The 25,983-nt window shown below is 40.7% G+C and overlaps 1 protein-coding gene across 1 annotated transcript in view; it reads right to left on the reverse strand.

The window, feature by feature from the left end:
* Positions 1 to 25,983, reverse strand: part of macrod2 (mono-ADP ribosylhydrolase 2) — a 413,397-nt gene that overhangs the window by 17,905 nt on the left and 369,509 nt on the right. Inside the window, exons 9-15 of the mRNA XM_085297273.1 lie at positions 17,670 to 17,748; positions 11,147 to 11,185; positions 9,447 to 9,506; positions 5,081 to 5,119; positions 4,615 to 4,653; positions 2,247 to 2,489; positions 1,639 to 1,701 (exon numbers count right to left, since the gene is read on the reverse strand). Of these exons, the coding sequence (XP_085153399.1) occupies positions 1,639 to 1,701; positions 2,247 to 2,489; positions 4,615 to 4,653; positions 5,081 to 5,119; positions 9,447 to 9,506; positions 11,147 to 11,185; positions 17,670 to 17,748 (562 nt within the window). The remainder of the gene's footprint in view (positions 1 to 1,638; positions 1,702 to 2,246; positions 2,490 to 4,614; positions 4,654 to 5,080; positions 5,120 to 9,446; positions 9,507 to 11,146; positions 11,186 to 17,669; positions 17,749 to 25,983) is intronic.

Below are 25,983 nucleotides of genomic sequence, written 5' to 3' on the forward strand. Positions count from 1 at the left end.
AGTGACTGAGACCTTTGTGTTAGTAGAAGTGGGGTGGCTGGGGTTCCAAACTTTAGCCATAACTTCTTAAAATAATTACTCAGTGAGAAGCCAGAGAAAAATGTGGTAACAAAGACAGATAATCTATTTGTGCAGAAACAAACTGCCTATGCTGAGAGAAGCCCGTAAGTGAATGGCTTCAAGAAGTTTAATAAATAACGGCTACATATATGGAAACTTTGCTAAAAAAGAGATGGCAACAAAGTAACTATAAAGTACAATTTCAGCAGATTACTTTAAGAGATTGTTTTCTTCTATAGTAAAGCATACTTAGTGGTTTCATTCTGGTTAACAACAACAATGTCTGAATACTTGACATAACAATCCTTTATTTTACATCTAGCCTTAATACACTTTCTTACTGCACATGAAAATATTTTAAATAAGTACACATATATAGAGCTTAAAGTACTATAAAATATACATTTGTTTTCTTAAAAAGTTCCATCTGTGGATTAGTATATACTCCTTACTCTTAGATAGTCTGGTTAGATGGTGCGCTTTTCTATAACAAGTACTTTTTTTCCTACACATGCTTTATTTGTGTCATTCACACTTTAATTAATGAGCCCAAAGGTGCTTTGGCATGCACACTGGAGAAGCCAGGGATTGAAGCACCAACCTTCTGATCAGTAGATGACCTGCTCTACCTGAGCCTAGCCATCCTAGCAGCAGGAGGGTATATGGATGACCACAAATAAACTAGAGTGCCCATGCTCACACTGATGAAGTACAAATAACCCAATGGTTTAGCCCATTGATCTGTTTTTCAGTTGTTTGGGACATCAGTGTTGGTTTATAGGACAAAGCAATAAGACATGCAAGGCCCTGGATATAGACTCAACACTTTTCAAAGGATTTGTTGACACAAGACTCTCCTGCAAAGTCTCTTCTAATCCTAGCTTCTTGCTACGTTAAGCTATCTATTACACAAATCAGAAGCTTTAAAATGTTACTCCATACCAGACTCTGCTAGGAGAAAATAAGAGCACTATTGCATTACGAGTTAAATAGTACGTTTTTAGTAGTAGTAAAAACCAAAGGCTGTGATTTAGCATGCTACAATTATGATACACAGCATCATTGCTATGCAAGGTATGGGGATAAATATGCTGATACCATTAGTCTGCAGAGCAAGCCTGATTATTGGAGTGGCTGCAGTTACTCAAAGCGATACCAGCTAATCAAAGTGAGAAATAGACGGTTTGTCGCCGTCTTCACCAAGCTGACAGCTAAATACAGTCATTTTTATGACTGAAATGATCAGTTCAGGGAAAATCTGCCAAGTAAAGAACAATGCCGATTCCACACAGTCATAATAGTCACTGATAACTTTAGAATATGCTGTAATGTGATGCTGGCTGTTCTCAGCATCACCATCATGGCTGCTGGAGATGTGTTTGGCCACTTGTGGTTCCCTGCAGTCGTAACTTTCTATACTGATTGATGTTTCAGGTGGGCAGAAACTGATTCCAAGTATAAACTAGTGCTACTAACAGACCAACAAAAATACAAATTCAGTATGCAAGTATACAAGTGCATCACACTGGACCAGAAAAGCACATTTATACAAATCAAATCCAACAAATCAGATCTTACCTTCCATATTGTCGTCAGGATTTTCCACAACATTTACTTCCATTTGAGGAGCCTGCACTTCCTCTGTTAAGGAAAAGAAGCAGATGTTACACTACACTACTCTAACATGACACAAGAGTCTTCATTGGCCTGCAAAAAAACCCAGCTCAGCCTGTCTAGTCTTCAGTCAGAGCAGCTCTGTTAATATGCCTTAAAACATGCATGTGCTGTGGACCGTGAGGCTCGGTCTGCATACAGTTTAGATCCAAGACCTCCTCACTTGGGTCTGTTTCTTCTGTCTGTACAGCTGAGACGTTTGTGCATTTATTACCAGCTCTGTACTGTAACATTACATTACTGATAAAAAGAAAAAAAATCTTAAAATCTGTTTTTCCATTTAGTTATTTTAGTTTTTAGTTATTTTACTATACTACGTTTCATGAACTGAACTGATTTATTCATATCTTCCTGCCTAATACCCTGCGGATATTAAACTGTAATTTAAGAAACAACAGAAAAACAAGGAAATCATCATCATCAGAAATCATTTTTATCATCAACACTGAGTATCTCAGAGGTTTTGATGCGAATGGATAAAACACACAGCCAAACTGCTCTCTTGTACATACCTTTCTTCCCCTCTGTATTGTCGTTGGTACCAGTTTCTTGACCTTTGTTTTCATCGTGGGCGGGGCTACCTTCATTGATATTTCCAGTCTCTTCATCGCCATCGGTCTCTTTATCGCCATCGGTGTCTTTATCCCCATCGGTGTCTTTATCCCCATCGGTGTCTTTATCGCCATCTTTCTTTTGAACTTCATTCTTACTGTCGCACTGTTCTGGGTTTTGCTCTGCGTTTGCTGGATCACCATCTAAAGGCACAAATAAATAAATAAATAAAAGGCAGTGCATTTTGAAGGATTAATTCAGACACTGGGAGTCAAAACTCTTACTATTAAATCTAGCTACATGTGGCACAAAACCAACCTGTGCTTCATTACTGCTGACAGAAATCTGTCAAACATATTCACACCAACAGGTAGCTCTTTGTCAGTTTAAATGGAAGTAACAGAAAAGAAGGAAACATCGTCAAAATAGTTGGAATGGTGGAGGTTTTAAGGGTGTCTTTTGGGGGCGTGCAGCCAAAAAGAGTTTTTAACTTTTTAAAGAAAAGTCATCTATATTCAAAAATATGTACAGTATTAGTAGTCAAAGAACAAAATATGAGTGTAAAAAATAACACAAAGCTAAATGTGGATGAAAACAGTATCTGATGTAGATAAATTGGCTAATATTGGTTTTTGCACAAAGACTACATTTTTTACTAAGTAACCAAGACCACAGATTGAACATCATATTGATTTGTGGTGGCTGGATTTCACCTGCAGTACACACACACTTGAGAATGATGTAACAGCAGCATTTTTTTTTTTTTTTGCAGAATTATCTTGCAGGTGTTGTTTTAAATTGTATATTTTTGCTCTTCCAAGCTCCTAACTCTCTGTTTATGTCTCATGAGAAAGTAATTACATATCTCAGCTCTTGGATACCATCCCAGGGTAGCATTTGCTATAACTTGCTCATGGAATATCTACAAAATTCATGTTCAGAGAAGCTCTATCTGTCAAATCGCTGTCAATGGGATTGGATTTGAATAAAACAAAAACAGAGGAGAGACGAGGCGCTGCCAGTATGCAAATGCAGAATCTTAATTATATACCAGCAGCACAGAGGATATTCAGAAAAGAGAAATGGTTCTGGCTCAAAGTTAATAGTTGCTCCTTTAAAACACATTCACACACACACACAGTTCATTTGAGGCTCTTGCTGTCAGCACAATACAACACATCAGAGCCTCTGGATGTGTTATACATACACATTTAAAACAGTGTGTACTACTTATTTCTGCTCTGCTGACAAGATGGCTCAGGTTGGATTTAAAAAGGAAGAAATACTCTAAAAAGATCGAGCGACTGAGAAGCTGGATGTTGGTCAACTCTCATTGTGCGCTTCAATCAAATTCAATTCGATTCAATTTCACTTACATATTGCCAAATCACATCAACAATGTGGTGTATATATTGTAAGGTAAAGACCCTGCAATAATACAGAGAAAACCCCAACAATCAAATGACCCCCTTTTAGCAAGCGCTTGGTGACAGTGGGAAGGAAAAATTCCTATTTTAACAGGAAGAAACCATCAGCAGAACTAAGCTGGTCGCAGCCATCTGCCGCGACCAGTTGGGGGTTATGGGAGGAAGACAGGACAAAAAACAAATAACACACTGTGGAGGAGACCCAGAGATTAATAATAAGTAATGATTAAAATTCTATTTGAGTGAGTGCTGGGTACAGTAATCTACGTACGTGTGGCTACGTCCACACGTACGGGATATTTTTGAAAAGCAGATTTTTCTATTTGCACCTTTCATCCACACGTAAACGGCGTTTTCGGTCACTGAAAACGGGGATTTTTAATAACTCCTGCCAGCGTGGAAATTTTCGAAAACTCCGTTTTTGCATTTCCGTGTGGACGAGAAAACCAGCGTCAAAGGTGTGCGCCTTTTTTGACGTCACAATGTGAGTCACGTTATTGTTTCGGTGAAATGGATTTCTGCAATGGCGGTCTTAGACAAAATGCCATTACTGTTAATTCTACTCTCTGCAGTGTTTAAATGCTTATATATAGACACAGTTTCTGTCCTTCCAGACTGTTCCGCTTCAATGCGCCATCTTTGTTTACTCTTTCCCACCCAGGCTTCTAGACTTCTGATTGGCCAACATTTCTACACGGTTAGGAATATCGTCACCTGTTGCTTTGGCATGTTCCTAGCAGCGGTTTCCTTTGTTTTTGCGTTTACGTGTGGACGGGATTTAAAAAAAAAAAAAACGAAAACGGAAAATCTCCATTTTCAAAAATACCGGACGTAGCTTAAGTCTGCACCCAGACAACACGTAATTCCACCGTTGGACCCTTGATTTGTAACTGTACTTTACCTTGACTCTGACTCTCCATCTCCACATCTTGAGGTTCATCTGTATTTAGAAAGACAAGAGAAATTCAAAAGAGAAAACATACGGGTTTAGCGCCAGCGTCTGGAGTTGAATAGACTTGGCTTTCGATATCACCTCAAACAGCCTTTTCATTCCATCTCTTTCTGTAGCTTTGCCTTTGTTCTACAGTATGAGAGCAATGGATCCACAAAGACATGCATAAATTAAGTGACAAAAACGAAGGGAAAAAGAATGTCACTTCTAAAGCCATACATAATTGAGGGATTTCTTTGTTCCACGCTTCTGTGATAAGAGAACTTTTTTTTGTTAGAGTGGTGACACACGGGATGGAAAGACTGTACTGAAACAAAGAAAAAAAATTCAATTTTTGATGACAAATGACATCAAGAAGCATCGGTAGAGCCGAGAGGCTCAGAACATGCGCTAATGGTCCGTAGAGCTACATTACCATTGTCACCGTTATCTTCATCACCTCCTCCCTCTGTACCTGAAAAGGGAGAGAAAAAAAATCATCAGCCAAACAGAGGCATCGGTATGAATAATACCAGTCATTCGTTTTAAAAAGCAAAGGAAACAGTCATAATAATGATCACTGTTAGCTCTTTATCTTCCTAATGCAAAGGATTTATTTTGAGGGTGTTGACGCCGCATTTTAAAGCAGCAACGTCCAACCTAAGTTATTTTTCATTACTGAAACAGCATTATACTGTTGGGATTTTCTGTCCATGTTTGAGTTTACAGATACTTGCTACTGATGTTTCTAATAACATTTTAATTACTCTATATTTTGAATAAACACAACAGGGGACTAACACAGGAGGTCTTTAACATATCTAGCTTTAAGACAGCAGTTTTGGGTCTTTGTTATAAGAAAGAGGCTCTTAAATTTGTAGCATTGGGGAAGTAATAAGCCACAGTAGTGCTTTGAAAATTTGCAGGGCATGTTACTTTATGCATAAGGTAACATGCCGATGTTGTAGTGTTGCCCAAACTCACCCTGGTCAGCTAGACTGAATAAAAATATTTTTGCAGTTTTGGTTATAAACAAATAAAAATGAATCATCTTACAGCTTTTTATATAAAAGCATATATATGCTACACATATATTTGAAGAACGTTACTCGTACATTACACACAGGTGCTGCCATCACCAAACTATAATTTCAAGTCATTACAGCCTTTATCCTGTTACATCCTCCTATAAACTGAACTCCATAGAAATGTCCACCGGATGCACAAAAGGCAGAATTTGATATGAATAAAAATCCTATCTGTTACTACTCCCACCCTCCTCACCGCTTTCTTGCACTCTTGCACTCTTACACACAGACAGGCACATAAACCAATGACATTTGGGACAAATTGAGTAAATGAAAGCCATGACACCAATAAGAGAACATGCTTTACAATGGCTATTGTGCAGCTTCTATAATTGCTTTTTTAACAAGCTGCAGAGAGAAACCATTTTTCATATCTATGCAATTTTGCCCTGCACTCAGAACAATAAAAATGCCAGCCTCCATTAAATGGGAAAAAGGCCAGTTCTACCAGTGCTGCATGTTTGTCTCAAGTATCTCTGTCCATCATGCAGAATGCTGGTGACACACAGTAGATGGCGAGCCTTTCTATTAATCATGACTGGCATTTGAGATAGAGCCACAGACAGGGGGCTGAAAAGAATACTTCATTGGGGGAAAAACAACTTAAGATGAATCCTCCGCTAGCCTTGAGGTCACCTTTTTTGTTTAAAATTATGCGAGGGCCTTGTATCTGTCCAAAGTATCTATCTGTCCCAAACAACAATTTATCAGATATGACAAAAGGCAGACTGTAATTTCCTCTTTGTTATTTGATCATTTGTATTTGGCTTATTGAATGAAACTGCATTCAATTTGTGATAAAGGAAAACGTGGGACAGATTGTGGATGAAATGCACACACACACACACACACCAAAAGACCACATGCAAAAATGAAGGAAAAACAAATAAATGTATTGTGCAGATGTGACTTCTAAAGGCTCTGAGGTAAGATCAATTTAAATGCTGTCTCTTTAAAAGGTAAAAACCCAAATAACACCTTTAGGATATCGCTCATCCATGAATACGAAACACCAGGTGGCAGCATTGCCATAGCTTTCCTCCCCAGTGCTCGCTATACAATACTGTCATCACTGTAAATAAGGGTCTGACATACTTCACACAGAAGGGTTCGGGCAACACCTCGAGACTTTTACTGTCAATATTCTGATGAATTCCACTTCAAGAAACATGGTGACAAAAAGGCAATTTTAGGTACTCGCCTGCACTTCTGTTGACTGAGCAAAAGCGCAATGTTTTTCCGAATAAAATGTTCGTCTCACACACACTTAAATGATTTATTAATGTCTACATCACATTCAGGGCTACAGTATTACAAGGACATAAACAATTTATAGGCTGATATTCAACCTTCCTTTTGTACCCTACTTGCACGCCTGTTAAGTAAACATCACCTGTAGTTGATGTTTACTAGTAAATAAAAGCAATATCTCACACGGGAATAAATGGAAATGGGAACAAGTTAGCTGGAATGCGTGCACACTCACACACACTCACATCCAACCATTAGCTCGGCTCCAATCCCCCCTCCCCCTCCCCCAGGCCTTTCTACTATTCCTTTTATTAAAGCAAAGTGGAGCAAAGGACAGGAAAAAAAGATAAAAAATGAGGGAATGTGAAAAATTCATGAGACATTTGTAAAGGAAAAAGGAAAAACATGAGCAATAGCAATCGTTCAAAGACCTTTTGCACGTGAGGTATGTGTGCACAGAGTAAAGAGTAAGCACGTTTGTGAGAGATGCTTTATAGGGTACCACGGAGCTAGATGGCATCCCACAGAGAGGCTCACTGTCTGTCCACACGTAGCGTTATTAATCTGCATGTCCACTTTGTGCCATCTCTCACCATCCCCCCCTCTCTATCCCCGGTCTTTCCCACTACTCTCAAGCATTCCAGGCAAACAGGCATTGATTTCTGGCTTAATGTCCATATTTTACTGTGTCCTGTAACACACTAATCTCACTAATACCAATCTGATATCAAATAATGGGCACTGTAGTGCTGCTTGCCAACTCAGGTGTGCTCTAAAGAGGTTCGAGTCCAGCTTGGAACTCCGTGCCAGCTTTCACCTCCGTGTCTCAGCCACCTTTTTACCTCTCTTGGTTTTTCTTTCTATAGCTTGTGGCGTCTGCATGCTGTGCTTCTGTTTCATGTGGATTACATCACAGCACAGCTCATCACACACACACAGAGTCAGTCTGTGACCCCCACCTTTCAAATACTCCCCAGGGATGTTTGCCGATGACGTTGGATCATGTTAGCTTCATTTGAAGAAGAGATAAAATGCTGTTGATCAAACTTGAAAGCCACCTGCGTTGTTCTTTTAATATGACTTAATCGTGCATCATGTATGCTATGCTGTGTAGTGGAATATCCTTTTTGAAAATTAAATGAAATATATGCATTAAAATAAGCTGTATTTTGATGCTGTCTAGTGTTCAAAAACAGAAGCTGCTGTGTTGTTTGAATGGTGAGTTCTACCACAGGTTACTTGCTCTTTTATGTTTGGCCTGGGTGTATGTGTTAATTGTGTGCTTTTAACTGTCTCCTTCCTTGAGTCCACTGAGACGGAAGAGGCCTTTTGCTTGTGAGGTGACAAAAGAGCTGTAAATGCAGAGTTGATGCTTTTTTTTACAAAAAGGTCCTTCACTACACCAATGACTATAGTGCATGAAAGAGTGAAATACATATTTTAGTTGCTAGAAGAGCTTGCTCTGGTACACACAAGTAGCACGAGGCTCTCAAGCACCTTATAATGTCTGTTTTATGTAACTGACAGGTTGTTTTTGCACTTAGCGTTTCCTTTGCTTTGTGCAATCTTGAGTGTTTTCGATGATTAATCCCACCTATGTGCTACATCGAACCAGACCTAACCTTTACAGTGCAGGCAGCACAAAATCATTTCATTGCCTCCCTGTGAGAGAGGTTGTGTCAAGGACTGACTGTTCCCATGCTAGAAAGCTGTGCCAAGGCCTTTTGTGAATGGATTAGTTACTATTAAGCTGCGGGGCCTGATAAATTAGGATTTATAAAGATTATTACAAAATACTTATGCCCTTCTAATGCTGATGATTGAATTTGTGAATCATACTGAATTACTGTGGATTATGGCAAAGGTATGTTGAAGAGGCAGGGAGAAAGACTTATTGTGCTTTGTTGAGGAACACAGAATGCTGTGGCGCCCTTGAAGTGACTGCACTATCTAGACCAGCCTCTCACAATCAGTGAGAGGAACGGTTTCCCCAAAGACAACAGCCATGACTGCTATCTTCAAAAAATTCCTTGCAACCTTAAGGCTTGAAGACAAATGGATGGTGTACGATTTTAATTGCCTACTAACACCCTCCAGTGTAAGAATCTAATTATCTTTGGTCCATCGTATCGGAGAAGCCTATAATTGTTTCAATATTACACATCCAAAGGGGCTGAAACTGCAGAATAGCCAGATAATGGCTTCTTAAACAAGTTTGCCTCTAAGAAAACATTCTTTTAAAAAGACCGAGCTTCATCTTGTATTCATTTCCCCAAAGAGGAACTTGGCATCAGAAGAACAAGAGATTACTGACCAAGAGAACACTCCTTTACTTTATACACACACAACAATTGTTTTTAAAGTAAACACATATCAGTGTTTCCTCTGCCAGTAAAGTTTCCCTGGCGCGTTAAGAAAAAGGAGCCGGAACAAACGTGCACAGTCAGAACGAGCGCACTCTACCTCTGGTGTTGTCCTCACTCTCTTCCTCGGTTGCTGCTTTGGTAGGTGGTTTTGTGTTATCTATAAATCAACAAAAATAAATGGTGATTCAGTTGAGCAGACACATCCTTATCCCAAAACGCTACCAGGAAGCAAGGAGCATGTCGTTCTGGCATCAAGGTGAGTGAGATGGTGTGAGTAAAGCTGACTCTTTGAAGCAGTGATTATTCTTGGCCGTTCTGTCTCTGTGGACCACGCGACAAAAGCCCGTGGGAGAGCATGATGGCTCTTGTGTTTTGTTTTATACCTGCCTGATAAAAATGACGCTGGTGGGAGAAAAGGGGAAGAATGTGAGGCTTTGACACCAACTCCAGACCACAGTCTGGGACAAAAGCGTCATTCCGTGTGAGAATTGCAGTCATTTGAGCCTTTGAATAGCTTCCAGGCTGACTGATTCAAACTCTGGCTGATGGAGCAGAATAAAAGGCCAGTCTTTGGCACCAGTGCAGAAGCCCATCAAACAAGGCCAAACTGGACCAGGAAAGGGCTAGTATGATGATACAACAGAGCCAGGAATTATCAGGGGTTGTTTCAGTATAGTGTGGTACTGTATGCAGCATAAAATAGCTGGTGAGGAATACAATAATAAAAACCCAGCACACTTGGTCAAGACAAGAAAACAGTTCCTCTCGACCAAGCCTTTACGATTCAGCCACATTGTTTCACTTTGGAATATCACATTTTACAGTGCGCTTATAAAACAGCCCTTTTATGTTCACCCAAAGTGAAAACACACATGCGTGTAATTGGTAGATCATGGGGGTGACTTTTGGAGGAAAACATTTTGATAGCACCCTCGTTTCTACATCTACAGTAATCTGAAGACTTTCTTCTGCAGACTGTAAAACTAACATTGCTTTTCGCTCAGATGGCTGCACATGTACTATGAGGTTTGAGCAGTTAGATGTGGGAAAACCTCACTGCTAATCCCACTGTGATCACAATTAAAAAAAATAAAATAAAAGCTCTTCATGTACTGCTTTGCAACACTCTACCTTGGAGAGAATTGCTACAGGCGGTATCAAACATTTATCAAACAGCTCATAAAACTGAATTTTATACTGTACGTCTGCAAGTAACAACCAAACTGCTGTTATTGTTATTATGTTATTATGGCTATTGTTTCTGCTATTCAAACGCACACACGCGCTTCTATGTGGCCATCAGTTTGTGTCATTGCTTATTCAGGACATCAGCGCACAGACAAATGTCAGTAGTTTATCCTGATAAGCAGTATCTGGTACCTTCAGGCTTCGTTCCAAGATGGTGTGTTGATAAAAGCATTATGCGCTGACAGTTTGTGTTTGTGCTATCACCCGGTGCACGCTGTGGAGGGATGTAGCTCTGCTGCTTCTTTGTCGCTCGCTTTAGGTGGTCTGAAGGCATTGTGCCCGTAAGCCGGATGAAGAGAATGGTGTTGGGAATTGGCTTTGATATAAGCTCTTGTAATGTAATGCACCTGACATGAAGTATTTTTAACAGCGATGAGTCAGGCCTGGGATTCAACTTGTCGCTAAATGCATAAACATTCAATTTCGTCTGCTTCGCGAAACCCAGCAAATCACTGTCATAAGCTGAAGCTACACCACTCACTCACCCTCTGTGTGCTTTAATGGAGGTGTTAAGGTGAAAAGGCAACCATGAAATATTCTGTCACTCACCTTCCTTCGGCGGCTCCTCTGTAACCTCCATGTCATTGTCTGGCAGAGGGGGAGAAAACGACAGCGTGTCAAACCAGGCTCTTTTATAATGCACGAGCCGACTCATGGCAACATGATTATAATATTAGAATATCACAGTGTTATGATGCCGACTGCTGAAACCAAACAATGAAACTCGAACCTGCACCCACCCCTGTAAATCGGGGAAATACGATCACATTTGTGTGTTCCAAAAGCTTTTCGCTGAAACTCTTTCACCTCCTGTTCCTCATCACACTCAACAACCTCCTTCAATTTCCCACCAGATGGCCTCGGATATCGAGAGTTATTACACCAAATGACTGAGTATGTGGGTATATGTTTGGGGAGAGGGGGTCACATTCGTGAAACATTCTTTTCCAATTATATCTATGCTGGTAGGCTCAGCATAAATGACATAAAGCCTCCCATTTCCTGAAAATACAAGGACTCCAGGCTGGCGTGGACAACTGCGTCTTTAAAAAAAAACAAAAAAAAACCCCTTTGATTTTCTCTTCTTTTGTCTGTAAGTCTATTGTGTGAGACAGACTGAGTGTACTAGAGGTGTTCTGGGTGGATGAGTTGAGTTGCACAGTGCGAGATGAGACGGATGCTTTGGATGTTTATGCTTCAGGAGGAACTGCAGAGTGAGAGATGAGGCGAGAGAGGAACTGTGGATGCCTGCTCACGGCTCCTACACACGATACGCACTCATAGACACTCAGATCTTGCACAGCTCAGCATGCCTCTAGATGCCTTGTGTCAGGCCACTATATACACAGTACATGTGTACTTGCCTTTTTCATGTGCACAGTTCATATGAATGGATTACATTATTTGTGAGGGCACGTGTATTTTTATGTGTGTGTGTGTGGCTGTGCAGGAGTCTGTGAAATGATTGCACTGTGGTTAACAAGCAAAAGCAAGCGTTAGCTTTGATGAAAGGCTGTTGTCATCTGTTCTGTAGAAGTGTAACCATCAGAGCTCCCAGTGGATCCAGCGACAGGCTTTTCTTTTGTATAACACTGAATAAAAGGGTACAGTGCATTAATCTAACCCTGCTTGGGGAAACAAAGGAAGGTCCACTGATACAGTACTACAACAGCGCAAGAATGGAAACATCAGGCCACACATGATTCTGCTATGATCACGGCTCAATACAGGGAAGGTGCAGTATGTTTTAGTCCAGAACGACCCGTGTGACACCTTTTTTTGGTTCTTGCTTTCTTTCTAGGCCATAAAACCAAAGAAATCGCAAACGCATACACATTTAAACAGGATGGCGTGATATGATAACTGATGAGAAAGGATCAGCTGTTTGACAGTACACAGGCTTATTCACGCTCTAAGAAATAGATGACAAGATTGATTCTGCTCTCATGTCTGCATGCTAAATGCGAAACAATAGCTGGTACATGGTTAGCTTAGCATAAACTTTCTAAGCAGGGGAAGAGAAATCTACAACCACGTAGCAAAATTAAATAATTATCCAATCGGAGTGACAGTGAAACTCCAGGAATGTTCCCGAACTGGACCAATAATAATGTATAGGTACAGTTCTGTGCAAAAGTTTTGAGCTACCACTCATTTCTTTATATTTTCTAGGAAAACTAGAAGTCGGTGCAGAGATTTATCGAAGCGTGCAAACATATATAGAAATTGAGTATATAAGGTAAAAATAGGGAAAACTGATTGTACAGTTTTTACTGTACAATCTAATGTGCAACTCCCCCCTTATATCCAAAGGGGTCAGCACAGTGGATCGGACATGTTGCCACTGATTATGAGTCCAGTTCTTGTTTAATTTAGCATACCTTAGCCCTTTCTGCATGTTTCCCCTTCTTATGAATGGCTTTTTGAAAGCCACGCTTCCAATAACAGCACATCTGATGAGGTTTCAGTGAACAGTAGATGGATCAGCTGAACGACCATGGTCGTGATTTTCAGATACTTGTTTTGTCCAGTTACCTGAGATTTTTTTAAGAACACACTGGACACCATATCAAGATCTGTCAAGTGTTTTGGTCAACAGCTCTTCGGGCATCACCCTGTTGGTGCAAAAATAATATTTTATGTCTGTCGGGCTGTGTTATCTTTGGCATTTTTCATAGCTTCAACCAAAGAAATTGGAACAAATGATGCGTTTTTGTGAGAAGCTTCTAGTAACAAAATGCCCAAAGATACAATTTAAAACTGTTTTTTTTTGTTAAGCTGTCTGTAGACACAACACTGAGTCATCCCTCAAGTTAGGTGCCTGTTTTATGTTTGAATGATTCATGGTTCAGTGTCCAGTGGCTTAACAAACTAAAAACCACTCCTTTGAAAATGGTGGTGTACAAATGAGTGAAAAAGATAAACATGCACAGACTATCAGAACTACTGTGCAAGACCACTTTAAAAAATGACAAGACAGTCTGGCTATTTGGAAGCAAAATAAACAAGAAATAAGAATTGCTGCAAGGCTTTTGCACGGTCCTCAGTATTTTTTCTCCACTTTTGATGGAGCTCAGCTCTTTTCCAGTGTTTTATGCTATGCTAAGCTTAGCTGTCTCCAGCTTTTTAACAAATAGATATGAGAGTATTATTGATCCTCTCATCTGACTCTTGGAAAGAAGTATTGACCCTATCATTAAATTCCTAATAGATGATGAATGAACTATTCCTTTAGGGTTACATATTCACGCACAAATAGGAATACCTTGTGAGAAACGATATGGCCATATTTAAATTTAAATAGTGTCCCTAAACCGAGCAATTCTGAACGTTTAAATTATCAGCGAGTGACCATGACCAGCCAACACCAAAAACACAGATAAGCAGCTCATAACATTTGTCCATTTTCATGTCTGATTTATTCACAGGCTTCCCAACATTTTTCAAATATGAAGGGCTAAAGCAGGAACCTCGTATCTGCCGAAGCTGACTGAGAGACTCAGTGTGCTCCCTGACAATAACATCACTAACACACCGTGGTCTCCTCATTTCCCTGCCCTGAGGGATAGCCTCGTGAAACCAACACAGACTTCATTTTCACCCCTCACAGGGATCCTGTAGCCCTTCATATGCTCCGTCAACAAATTACATGTGTGTGATAAAAGCCTGTGCATACCACAGCTTTACTGCTGTAACAGCAGTGGTGTGGTTTGAGGGGGTTCTTTTACTATGGACATTTGATGGCCGGGTGGGTGTGTGCATGTGTGTGTGGGTTAGGGGTTAAGAGGCGAGGAACATACAGTGTGTATTAAAAAGCTATGTAAATAAATGTCAACTGGAAAGTGGGTGAAACAGTTGGAGAGAATGCAGCAGCCTCTGCAGTCCTGTGGTCTGTGTTAATATTGTCAGCAGTGTGGCTGATTGAGGAGAAGACGAGATGGAGCCCAGCTTGTGGGCAGCCACCCGGATCATATTAGTGGAGGAGTGTACCCAGAATCAATTTCAACATGCTTTCACTCTCTACAACTACAGATGCCTGACTGCTTCCATACGCGCAAATAATATGTGGCACGGGAAGCGTGTGGTCAATCACGCCAATCAGAATACATAATAGAATCGTGTTTTATGATTAATTGCATTGATTGAGCTCTGCTACTTAATCAATTAATGTTCATACTTGATAGTTTCGCCTTCTAAAAAACCCCCAACAACAAACAGCTTGTGCTGCTGTGTGCTTTAGCTTGTTCGTGTATTTGCATGATTCACTGTTGATGTTAGAGGGGAAAACTCATGACTCCAAAAGATCCAAAAGCATGCCGATCTTCACGAGCTACATAAAATACTCTGTGTGACTGTGAGGACTCCGTCGTTACTCATCAAACAGCTGCTCCATTGCTCAAATACCAGGCAGTTCTAATCTTTAAAAAAACAAATTAAAAAAATCCACTTCCTGTTTTGTGAACGTGTGCCACAGTTTATGTGCCTGCATGCAGGTGTGTCTGAGTATTCATGTCAGCACAGGCTATTTTTCAGTTTCCTCCCTTTGCAAAGGAGTAACCGTATTTTGGCTCTCGCACACTGACAGCTTGTGGAAATGCACATTGTAATAAAGCAATTTCCTGTATGCAAATGTCCTGTTTACACATTCCTGCTCCAGTCATTGTCACTTGACAGATTGCTTGAATATGAGGAAAGCGGCTATACTGTGAAAAATGAGAATAGTAAGACTTCAATAAAAAAAAAAAAAATCCATTGTATGTGTACTTGCCACTGTAGACATCCTTGAAACTGATGTCACGGGGAAGATCCCGAGTTTCGCATAACCACACACACACATACAAATTACAGAAAGATCAAGGCCACCATTCACAAGAGCTCTATAACAGTATGCAAATAAAGGAGGTGATGGAGAAGCTTCTCCTCAATGTAATGGGGAAGAATGAAGGGTGTGAAGGGTTAAGGAAATGGGCATGTAGCACAGGAATAAAGGGAGACGTGTGTGAGAATAAGTAAGGAGAACAGGAAGTGCAGACGTGACAGAGGGTTATTGAAAGCGAGAGGATGCTGCAGGAGACAGAATGGTCTCAAGTCTCTGTGTGATGCATTCAGCGTTGCCGTAAGATCTACCTGACTGTCTATCACTAGCAGAGAGGATGATGAGACGTGCTGAAAGTGCTCGAGCACACCTGCAGAGCTAATTCACAGCCTCTGATTCACTACTGCCATTCTGCGCAGGCTAAATGCAAGTCTTTTCACACTATGGGGTTATGCATTACCTACCATGATGCAATCATACCAATCAGCACTTCTTTCTTCAAAGAACACCTTTCAACTACTGTTGGAAGCCATCTACGTAGTGCAGCGTGGCTGGATAAAACACACGAATCCTGTCGCTTCTGTGAGTGTCTACATTCACAGCATAAGTAATTATTTTAGTATTCTTTTCTTCCTTAAGGTAAAACTTGAAAGAAGTTTTGTTTTGACAGAGAATTAAATTCTTTCAACTTACAGATGAGGTGAAAGATGAAAAGAGGTGTGGGTGAGGGCGGCGTGAAGGTGTCTGGCTAACTAAGACAGTGACCCTGAGTGGGAATGTCATGCTTATTAAGCCAATTATCCTCTCCTGCCCACAAAGAGGAAAGATGGGCAAAGGTGGCCCTGACCTCAGGGGTCAAAGGACACGTGACAGGTAAGACACTGATGTCAAAAGCACTTGCATCACGGTGTGTGCTGTAGTAACCTTTTGAAATGACCCCAAATTTAATCAAAGACTGACCTCGGCCTCCCTTATTAGCAACTCATTACATTTTGGTACACAATAGTTTTTAAAGATTTTGCTCAGAGTAATGTGAGTCTCAAAACTTTTCTGAATGCCCTACGTGGCGCGCACACGCATACACACAAGCTGTCATTTTGCTTCTTCCCTGTTCCCAATCACAGGGAGATACAGGCCATTTATCCACTCACAGCACTTTTTAAATGGTGAGAGTGATAACTGGAGAACAACAGCTCCAGATTCTCATCTCAAAGCACTAATATGATGAGACGGGTGCTGGGTGCATGGGGGCAGGCAGTATAATTAAGGTCTCTCTTCGGAATGTAATCTTTTAGGGAAGAGTCTGGGCGGGGAGCGGGAGAGATGACGGGAGTGCAGGGAGAACAAAACACTCTCCATCTGGGAGCAGCGAGATGAAGGCCTGAGAGCCGGTATTCCGTTGGGGAGGTGAGGAGCGAAAAGTGAGGTAAATGGAAGGTAATGCTAGGCTGGTGAAGCCAGCCAGCCTCTTTCAGCTCCCCAGCTATTCAACTCAATCCTCTGTGGAACCCCCATCAGAGCTGGTGACTGCTCCTGGTCCCCGGAAAAAAAGATGATGGCATGAAAGGGGGGAGGGAATTGAGCAAGGGACAGAAAGGAGAGTGGGAGTAGAAGATAATGGATGTTTGTTTATTTCACACACACACACACAATTGGAGAGCAGTAACCAAGAGGATGGTCACGGTTGCTATGCATCCCGGAATATTTTAGCTTTTTTCAGGAGACAATTGCTGTTGTGTACTATTATTACAGTCAATCAAATCTGGCATTAAATTCTCATCAAACTATCAGTGATCACGTGAAATATCAGCTCGCTCATTCACGGCAAGCACACGAACCATTAGACAGCTATTATAGGTCAGGTAGATCGTGAGGCAATATGTAGAGAACCTGACACTTATTTTATCAACCTTGTCGGCATAAATTCTCACCGCTAATCTCCCCAAAGGCTGCGCGGTTGGTTGCGCTGAATATGTTTGCATTTGAAGGTGTCACCCAAACCTGACAGGTCCTTACACTACTGCTTCCAGGAACAGGATAATTCTCGCTGCAGATGTTTCCAAGGATACACAAGGTCACTTCCTAACTAACTGAACACATGTATGCATATGTTCAGTTACTTAGGCGGTGACATCACAGGTTGTCCAAAACTTGGAAAACTTGAAGAAAGTCAGCGTGTTAATCAATTCAACAACAAAGTGTCAGGTAGCAGAAGAAATGTAATGATCCAGCAAGGATGCGAGTGATTACACGTACCTTGAAACATGACAGACATTTTCTTCTTGTAGATGGCAAAATCAGTCTCGAGGAAGACGCAGAAAATGACCCGTTTGATCTGCACGGGAAGAAGAAAAGATACGGAAGAGTAATTAACGAGCATGTTCATTGCTGAAAGGGCTCTCTGTGAATCTGATGAAGAAAAACTAACCGGACAAATTTAGATCTGACAATAGTGGTCGCCATGCGGTAATCTAATTAGTTACCCCAAAGACCATCTAAACAATACAAGCTGGGACAACTTTTGGCACATAGTACGGCACATTACATCAGAATAGGCATTATTTAATGGGGCGTGTGATAAGGGCATAAGCCTCTGTATGGGAACGGACATTAAATCAACATTAAAAGTTAAGGAATAAACTTGAAAATTACAAGAGGAGTAGCAAATTAATTATAAAGCCATAATTAAAAATGCTGAAAAGAAAAACACGGAGTAATTACATTTTGTACTGAAACCTCATTTAAATGCCACAGATACATATTTTGTGAAATCAAAAGCGCTTAATATAAAACAAGATTTTGACTTATTATTTCCTGTTTCGATGTCATAAAAAACAGTATTCTGAGAATGCTTCCCAAACTAACAACAAGGATCGTTTCATTAGCTATTAAACTTCAGTCAGACCCTGAAATATCTGGAGCCGCTACCATTTCCCTTTAAAACAGGCAGGTCTTCTGCACTGTGTCAGTGCACTGTTATTTAGTAGGTTGTTCCAAGCATCTTGCCACAGTTCTGTCTCAGGTGCTTCTGTCTCTACGTGGAAGCAGAGCTCCACAGGGGTGGAGGGGGGGATACCATCTGTTTCAAGTTTCCTTGTTGTTTTTGTCACTGAAGTTAGTTCTTTATGCATCTGGCTTTATGCTTGCCATGCTAATAAATTTGGCCCCAATCAGACCCTCTGAAACTGTGTGATGCATAAGAGCCTAAAACAAGCCAGAGCTATAAAGTGACTTGACTGATGATGCCACAGCCTACTGTCTTCTGTTATTGCCATGGGTTTCTACTTGCTGCTAAGATAAAGTAAACAAATGTATTCTACTGTATGCCAGTGGGAAAAAAAGGTCTACAAAATTCAGCACAGGGGGTTATGAAGGCTCCTTTCTATTTTATAAACTAAACAAACAGCAGATAAATGGCGGAATGAGCTCACTGACTCCTACACTTCACTTGGCAAGAAGTTATAGTTGCAAATATTAAATATTAATTAACCTGCTATTTCCTCTGCTGTTTTTTTGGCCCAGTCTAAATTCATAATTGTTATGTTTTTCACTTAGGAACTCTAAGCACACTGAATACTGAATGGTTTCAACCTTAAAGCACAGAGAGGATGGATAGATGTTAGGTTACACAGAAGTCTGGTTGCCTGGAAGACTTAATAATATTAGCAAATAATCATGTAATCTGAATAAATCTGTATAAATGCATCAGAAAGATAAACTTTTGTTTTATTTACCTCTACATAAGTTTAATTTTTCACCTTCTAAAAGAAGAGGCCTGCTTTGGGTTTAAGACAGATCCACTGGCACTGTGTTTTCCACACTTTGACAGTGTATCTAAAAACGATTCATAGAACTCAGAAGAAAGAGGTCACCTCTTTCAGTCTCACCCTTCTCCAGCAGAGTCTTAGATGTGCAGGCATCAGTCACGGTCACAGAGACGCATTACACACCACGGCAGCAGATAATCGCTTGACTGAATAATGGCAATTTTACACAACAGCCGTAATGCTAGCTATCTGCTCGCCATCCTCCTCCGTGCAGGATTTTATGTTCCAGTGGAATAAAGGGGGCCCACCAGCTTTACCCCCATTCCTGACCTAACCCAGCACAAGGATCCAATTCAAAGAGACACCCTTCTGGTGCTCATACAGACATACATCTATTAATAGTTTATGATCAGTGCTTTGGAGTAAATGTTAGGAGCTGCATCTTGGATGGTAACATTTTATTTTGCTAGATGTCTTGGGGGGGCTTTGTTCATAAAATGTAGACTCACTCTCTCAACCCTTCAACCCTGACAGAAAATGAAAGAATGTTTTAAGCCTCCTTTGAAGTCGTGGGCTCGCTGACAAACAGAAAAAGCAATAATACGGCAAGATAGTGCATACCACTGGGTGCTGGAAGGCCACAGGACAGCAGCTCCCCAGGAATTTCCATCACTCTTTTGTGCCGCTCCATTCTAAAACCGACTGCCCACTGTGAAACAGGATGAATCATGGATTCATGCTTTGCATCGCACAAAGAGGCTGGTGTGCGCGTGCATTTGGACACACACATACCAGGGGTGCTGATTACATTTTGCGTATGCACTATTAGATGCGATAAAATGGGAAATACTGCTCTGAGGGAATATGAGCTAAAGTCAAAAAAACAAAACAGAAAATCTTTGTATCCATGTCATGTATACGCTCTCTGTTTCTCTCTCCCTTGTCAATCTTTTTGTCTAGTTTCTGTTGCTCCGCGTCCACATTCTGCACAAGGCTCAGGCAGCGTCTTTTATTCTGCAGATCAGAAATACATTGTATGGTCTTTGACAGACATCAGCTAGACCAGGATGCCAAATGAAACCAAAAATGCCGGTGCTGAACATTGACATTCAGCCTGTATCTAAACAAAGTGTTGCAAAGAATTCATAAGAGCCAGAGAAGGTCTGATCTGTGACTCTTTCTTTAAAAAAAAAAAGTACATTTCACTAGTTTGTACCTTAAAAAAACAGAGGCAGCGTGTCACCTGCGTGCACAGGTATTGTAGCATAGTCATCGGAAAATGATCCATCTAACAGTTTCCCTGAATAACAGTCAGACTCCTGTGCACCTGATGTTTTAATCATTATTTTACATGGACAGGGAACAACACACAAATCATTTTATGGGATGATACACATAATGTGACTGCTGTTATTCTGGAAGGACGACATGGTGAAAATTGGTTCTACAAAAAAGCCATTTCTGGCCAACCAGGGTGAACGTGAGGATTAAATGAACACTGCAGAGTAAATAAACTGTTATTAAATACTTAATTTTAGATTTTTGACTTTGGAGTGGAGATCCCATATTTCAGTTTGAGGATGTGAATCGTGCATGTGTGTGTGTGTAAAGTGTGCACCCTGTGGTTACCAAGGTTGGAAAAGTTAATGGAAGACTAATTAGAAAGCTGGGATCACTGCATGATAACCTGCCCACTCATTACTCATCGCTGATTGGAGGGATTTTTGTTAGGGTGAGCACAAAAGGACCAGGTCCCCTGGCTGTACACAGTGCGGACGGTCATATTAACAGAAATGCTGCAAAGGTTATTGAGAGAAACGATGTGTTTTCTGTCTTTGCTTAGGCATGAGTAAGCTTGTGGATGCTTTATTAAAACAAAACAGGCCCTTCTTTAATTTAAAAGCAGTTAAAGTGAAATTTAAGATATCTTTTAATGTATTCCAGCACTGTTTTAAAGGTGTTGAGATCCTAATCACAACACTTTTAAAACAGGGCTAATTAAAAATAGTGCACAATGCTTATTTTAGCAAACTTCCCACAGATGAAAATCACCAAGTGTGAGAGTGAGTGATTTAAAGGATAGAAATCAAAATATTTGAATCATTGAAATTATGTTGTTTACTTCCTTTGACTTATTATGACTTATTATGGTTCTAAAACCCGTATATTCACAGACTGGCAAAGTCTCTTAGGCACCCCCCAATTGCATTACAAATCCTGGCTTATGAATTGTGAACTAAAAGTTGGATGGTTCTTCTACTCTTGAGCCCAAAGTTGGACTCCACCTCTGCCCATTTTAAATAAGCAAGCTTGGGCTCAGAGCAGGTGGCGATATTTCGGGAACTTGTTTTTTTCTCCCTCTCTCTCTCTGCGTGGCCAAGTTTTAATTATGATTTGTGGATTTAGCGTTGCCAAGGCATTGATTTCCTGCATATTGGTTTTCAACACAGTCATAGAGATTCTGTTTTTGGCCTTTCACTTTGCAAATGCGATTGCTGATATTTCTCCAGATTCTCAGAATCTTTAAATATTATGTATATGATGAAATCCCCAAGTGGGAAAACATTACTGTAAACTATAAACTGTTCCACTATTTCCCATTATCTGCCGAGGCCTCTCCCTGCCTTTACTTTTGATAGATTCTCTCACTAATTAACACTTTCCAATAATATCTTAATATTTTAGAATTTGACATGATGCCTTTGAACTACGTTCAATTTAGTATCGGGTTTAAAGTATTTTCAAATTAGTTGGGTCTCTTTTTAGTTACATTTCTCACAAAATCTCAACTTTAAAGGAGACAAAGGTTGTTCAGTATTTCATTCCTGATGAATTAGTATTAATTTGTTGTGATTTTTACAACGAAGTATGCCTATTTTCTGTTGTTTCATTAAAATGCTCTCTAAAACACTTTGTTCATCTAGCCTAATCAACTCAAAACCTATAACTCGCTATTATAATTGTGAACAAACAGTTCTCAGCCAAACTGTCTATGTATGAGACTAATTAAAATGATAATGCCATGAGTTCACCCCATGCATTTCTAACTCATTAGCGTGGCACATGAAATGCTGAGAAACAAGATTTGGGAGTGGCTAGCTCTGTGACATGGTGCCAGACGCGTGTGCTGCTGTGTTCATGAGCAGCATGAGACGATATGAAATTGCCATTAGCAAACGTCTCGTGTTTTCATGAAAATCTGTACGTGATTTTTAATTTGTGTATCGGTGGTTCATCATTGTGGCATGCAGCTCACCAGGTGCAGCAGACACCTACTGGCTGGCTAACAGATAAGCTGTCATAGCTGGCCACCCATGCCCATAATTACATTGGAGGCACTGCCAGCAGAATCTGACATGCAGGATCCACGTACGCACTTTTGCTACTTGCATTTCCTTCTTGGTTCTGTCACAAACAATAATAGGGACAGGTTGCCCTAGCATGTCTCCGCCAGCTGGAGCCTGAACCCAAGGGAGAGCCGTGTCTGTGTATCCTATGCCGCCTCGTTACAGGCGCGCTGGCGGATGTAGAATCCTGAAAGCTTACATCCAGATGGACAGCAACAAGAGACTGATATACAGTATTTGTAGCAGAAATAATTAATTCCCTTTATTCAAAACATGTTCAGGGTTGTTACTGAATGGACCCTGGGTAGAAGTACACCTTGGCAGGTCACCAATCCATTAGCGCAGAGGAGCATATTACTGTATATACCATACGTACTGTATTGTGTTCGTTTTTTTTTGGGTTTTATTCATCTCTGACGTTACATATGTAACATATGTGACGATATGTGACATATGGGTCTTTTACGTCAGTTATCATACACTACTAGCACATGTCATTGTTTGATACTGATTGAATAATTTCAGGGAATTATTCGTGAGACAGAAATATCTCCATAAAACGCTGCCGTCTAGCTGCATCATCAAAGCCATAATCAGTGCGCACTCGTCTCCTTTGTTGTCGAACGTGCTGGATTGGATAGAGGGTTCACTCTGAGGCAGGTGGACCATATCCAGGTTTATTACTGACGTAATTACACACAGCTGTGTCCCCCTCACCACTGATGCGCGGAGCCTGCAGCGAAGGAAAAACTCAGCTTGCATATGGCGTTTATGTATCGTCTATGTAAACACACAACCACGCCGAAACATCTAGGTCTTTCGCGACCACAATGGCGCAACGGGCCGTTGCACGTTTTGCTACTTCAAGTCTCCTTGTCGCTGTGACATCCCCCGTGCCTGCTCCGTTTATCTAAAGCAGAGATTAAGCTGGGAGCAGGACTGACAGTAGATGCCAGACGCTGGCACTGGTTACGCAGGCAAAGCCGTGAGTGGCTCCTCCATTTGACTTTGATTGCCCTCTCTGCCGAGAGAGCTCCGGCTTCACCTGCAGCAGACTGGTGAATTATCATTTCAAAGAAGTGCCCAGAAAAGGTTATCCCTTTGAACAAAATGCCTCCATCCATACATCAAAGGACGAGCTTGACAGTGGGCTTTGAGAAGGCACGGTTACGACCAAAGCCTGGAAGAAAGTGCTGAGCTCAAATTCTTACTTCCAAAAGCCAGTCGGCGTTAAATGCCCACTGTATCATGATAAGGGCAAGGGGATCGTCAATGGAGTTGGCTTAATATTGTAAAACAGACCTCCGATTTTGATAGACGCTTATGTACACAATTATGCATGAGTGCTCAGCACAGTGTGACTAAATAGAAGTGATAACATTCTGGTAAGCTGCCTGGTTATTTCATCAGTGTAAAACATCACTGCGCCGCTTCTAAGGCTGTACGCAGTGCAGAATATAAAACGTTTTGACAAGAAAACGCTGCCTTGCTAGATTTGGAAAATTCCATAAGATAATATATCAGCAATTTGTATGTTAATTCAACAAATGCTGCATGTGCCTCACATATTTTACACATTAGAGCTGAACAAATAGTTCCCACCGTATTATTCAGGCTTCATTGCTGCATGGCACTGTAGACGAAAATTGGAAGTACAGCATGCTTCAGGCATCGTGCATTTTACTGTAGCTCACATTTTCAAAAATTGTTCTCTCAGACTGAAAGAGACAGCATTTGACTTTCACAGGCTTTGAGCCGTTCCTGCCAGCTCCCACTGCCAGCAGCACAAGCTCTGTGCTATCTGATTTAAAAAAAAAAAAAGACATGACTTCGTCAGGGAAAAGTCACAGTTCATCTGGTGCATTTTACTTCTTTATGGACTCCTCAGTATGTTAAGAACATCCAACACAACAGCTGTAATATTCTGTAGTGGCTGCTTTACTTCTGCAAAATGAAGAAGAATGTGACTAATGGTGCAATAGCCACCGCTGATAAATTTGCCAGTTAATATGAATGGTCAAATAATTATAATGATGGAATACCTGTGTCGATTCTATAGGGAATAGCATAAGTGTGAAGGAGAAAGATCGGCTCGTTTTCTAATCCTAAAGATGAGAAGTGCAACAGCAGATGAGGTCACGAGGGAATGATAAAGGAAGGACGAATATAAGAGGTGTATCTATGATCCATGACTGCATCGGTAATGATCTGACCTCTGGACTGCCGCTGGCCTATAACAACCTATACTGATGAGGTGTGTGTGTCTGTGTTAAGGTGGAAGGAGGTGTACTGTGATAACTTCTTCAAACGCTCACGGATGCATAAAGTCAGACCTTTTTATGTAGCTAAAAAGGAAACACAATATTTCTCTTTTTGTTTTGAGTCAAGGTAATGTGGTTAACTTCTTTATTTTGGCTTCTTGAGCGTTTTACTTCAAATATCTTTCCTATTGTAACATCTTTCAACATTGCAACTAATGGCTGTCTGTAGAGCAAAAACACATATTCTATGAAAAGTCCAAAGACAGTTTATTGAAAAAGGCATGGCTTCATTAAGAGATGTTACTACTAGATATCTACTACCTGATTTATGCTGCTGTCTTCTTCTACGCATCTTTAAATTGTGTGAAGGGATGATACCAGCTTTTCTTTACAAAAATACAGTTTGTCTCCACAACTGGATGAAACATATGCATTTCCTACCTCACGAAACCTTGAATTTTCTGACGCTCTGCTCATTTTCTGTTTTCCTACCCTATCGTTGCTAGCTTTTATCGCCCATCAGTTGTTGATATGCATTATCTGTTATATGAAAACATGCTTCCACATGCCCACAATTGCACTTGCTGATAAAACTGGTTGTAAGCCTGGGAAACTACTCCCCCAAAAATGCCCCACATTGCCTCTAGTATGGGCTCAAAATGGGGTCATAAATATTTTGTACTTGTAAAAAAGATTTGTATGTGTAAAAAAGATTTGTGTGTGCGTAAAAAAGATTTGTATGTGTAAAAAGAATTTGCGTGTGCGTAAAAAAGATTTGTATGTGTAAAAAAGATTTGTATGTGTAAAAAAGATTTGTGTGTGTGTAAAAAAGATTTGTGTGTGGACTTAGAAAAAAAAACCCTGCAAGTTACAAGTATGGATTTTTGACCCTATTTTTCTTCCCTTCATCTGATTGGTCAATGTCATGTCAATCACAAATGTAACAATCCAATCAGAGAACAGATGGGTTTGGCTGTCGAGGGACGCTTTTTTTTAACTGCAGGTCTTTGAAGGGAATAAATGCCCTTTTACATGCCAACCCAGCGTTTTCCTTCATCACCACGAAGGAAAACAGTCTGTGGTTGTCCGAGTTTGGTGATTTTTATGTCACAGGTCTACGTGTTTAATACAGGGACTTCCACAGCCTTTTCAACAGCGCTGCGGACCGCGGGGTGGGGGCGGGCAGTGTTTTGGA

This window comes from Mchenga conophoros, linkage group LG13 (genome assembly GCF_057382185.1).
Source record: "Mchenga conophoros isolate Kocher_MC1m ecotype Shallow Benthic linkage group LG13, M_conophoros_male_GT1.1, whole genome shotgun sequence".
Lineage (NCBI taxonomy): Eukaryota > Metazoa > Chordata > Actinopteri > Cichliformes > Cichlidae > Mchenga > Mchenga conophoros.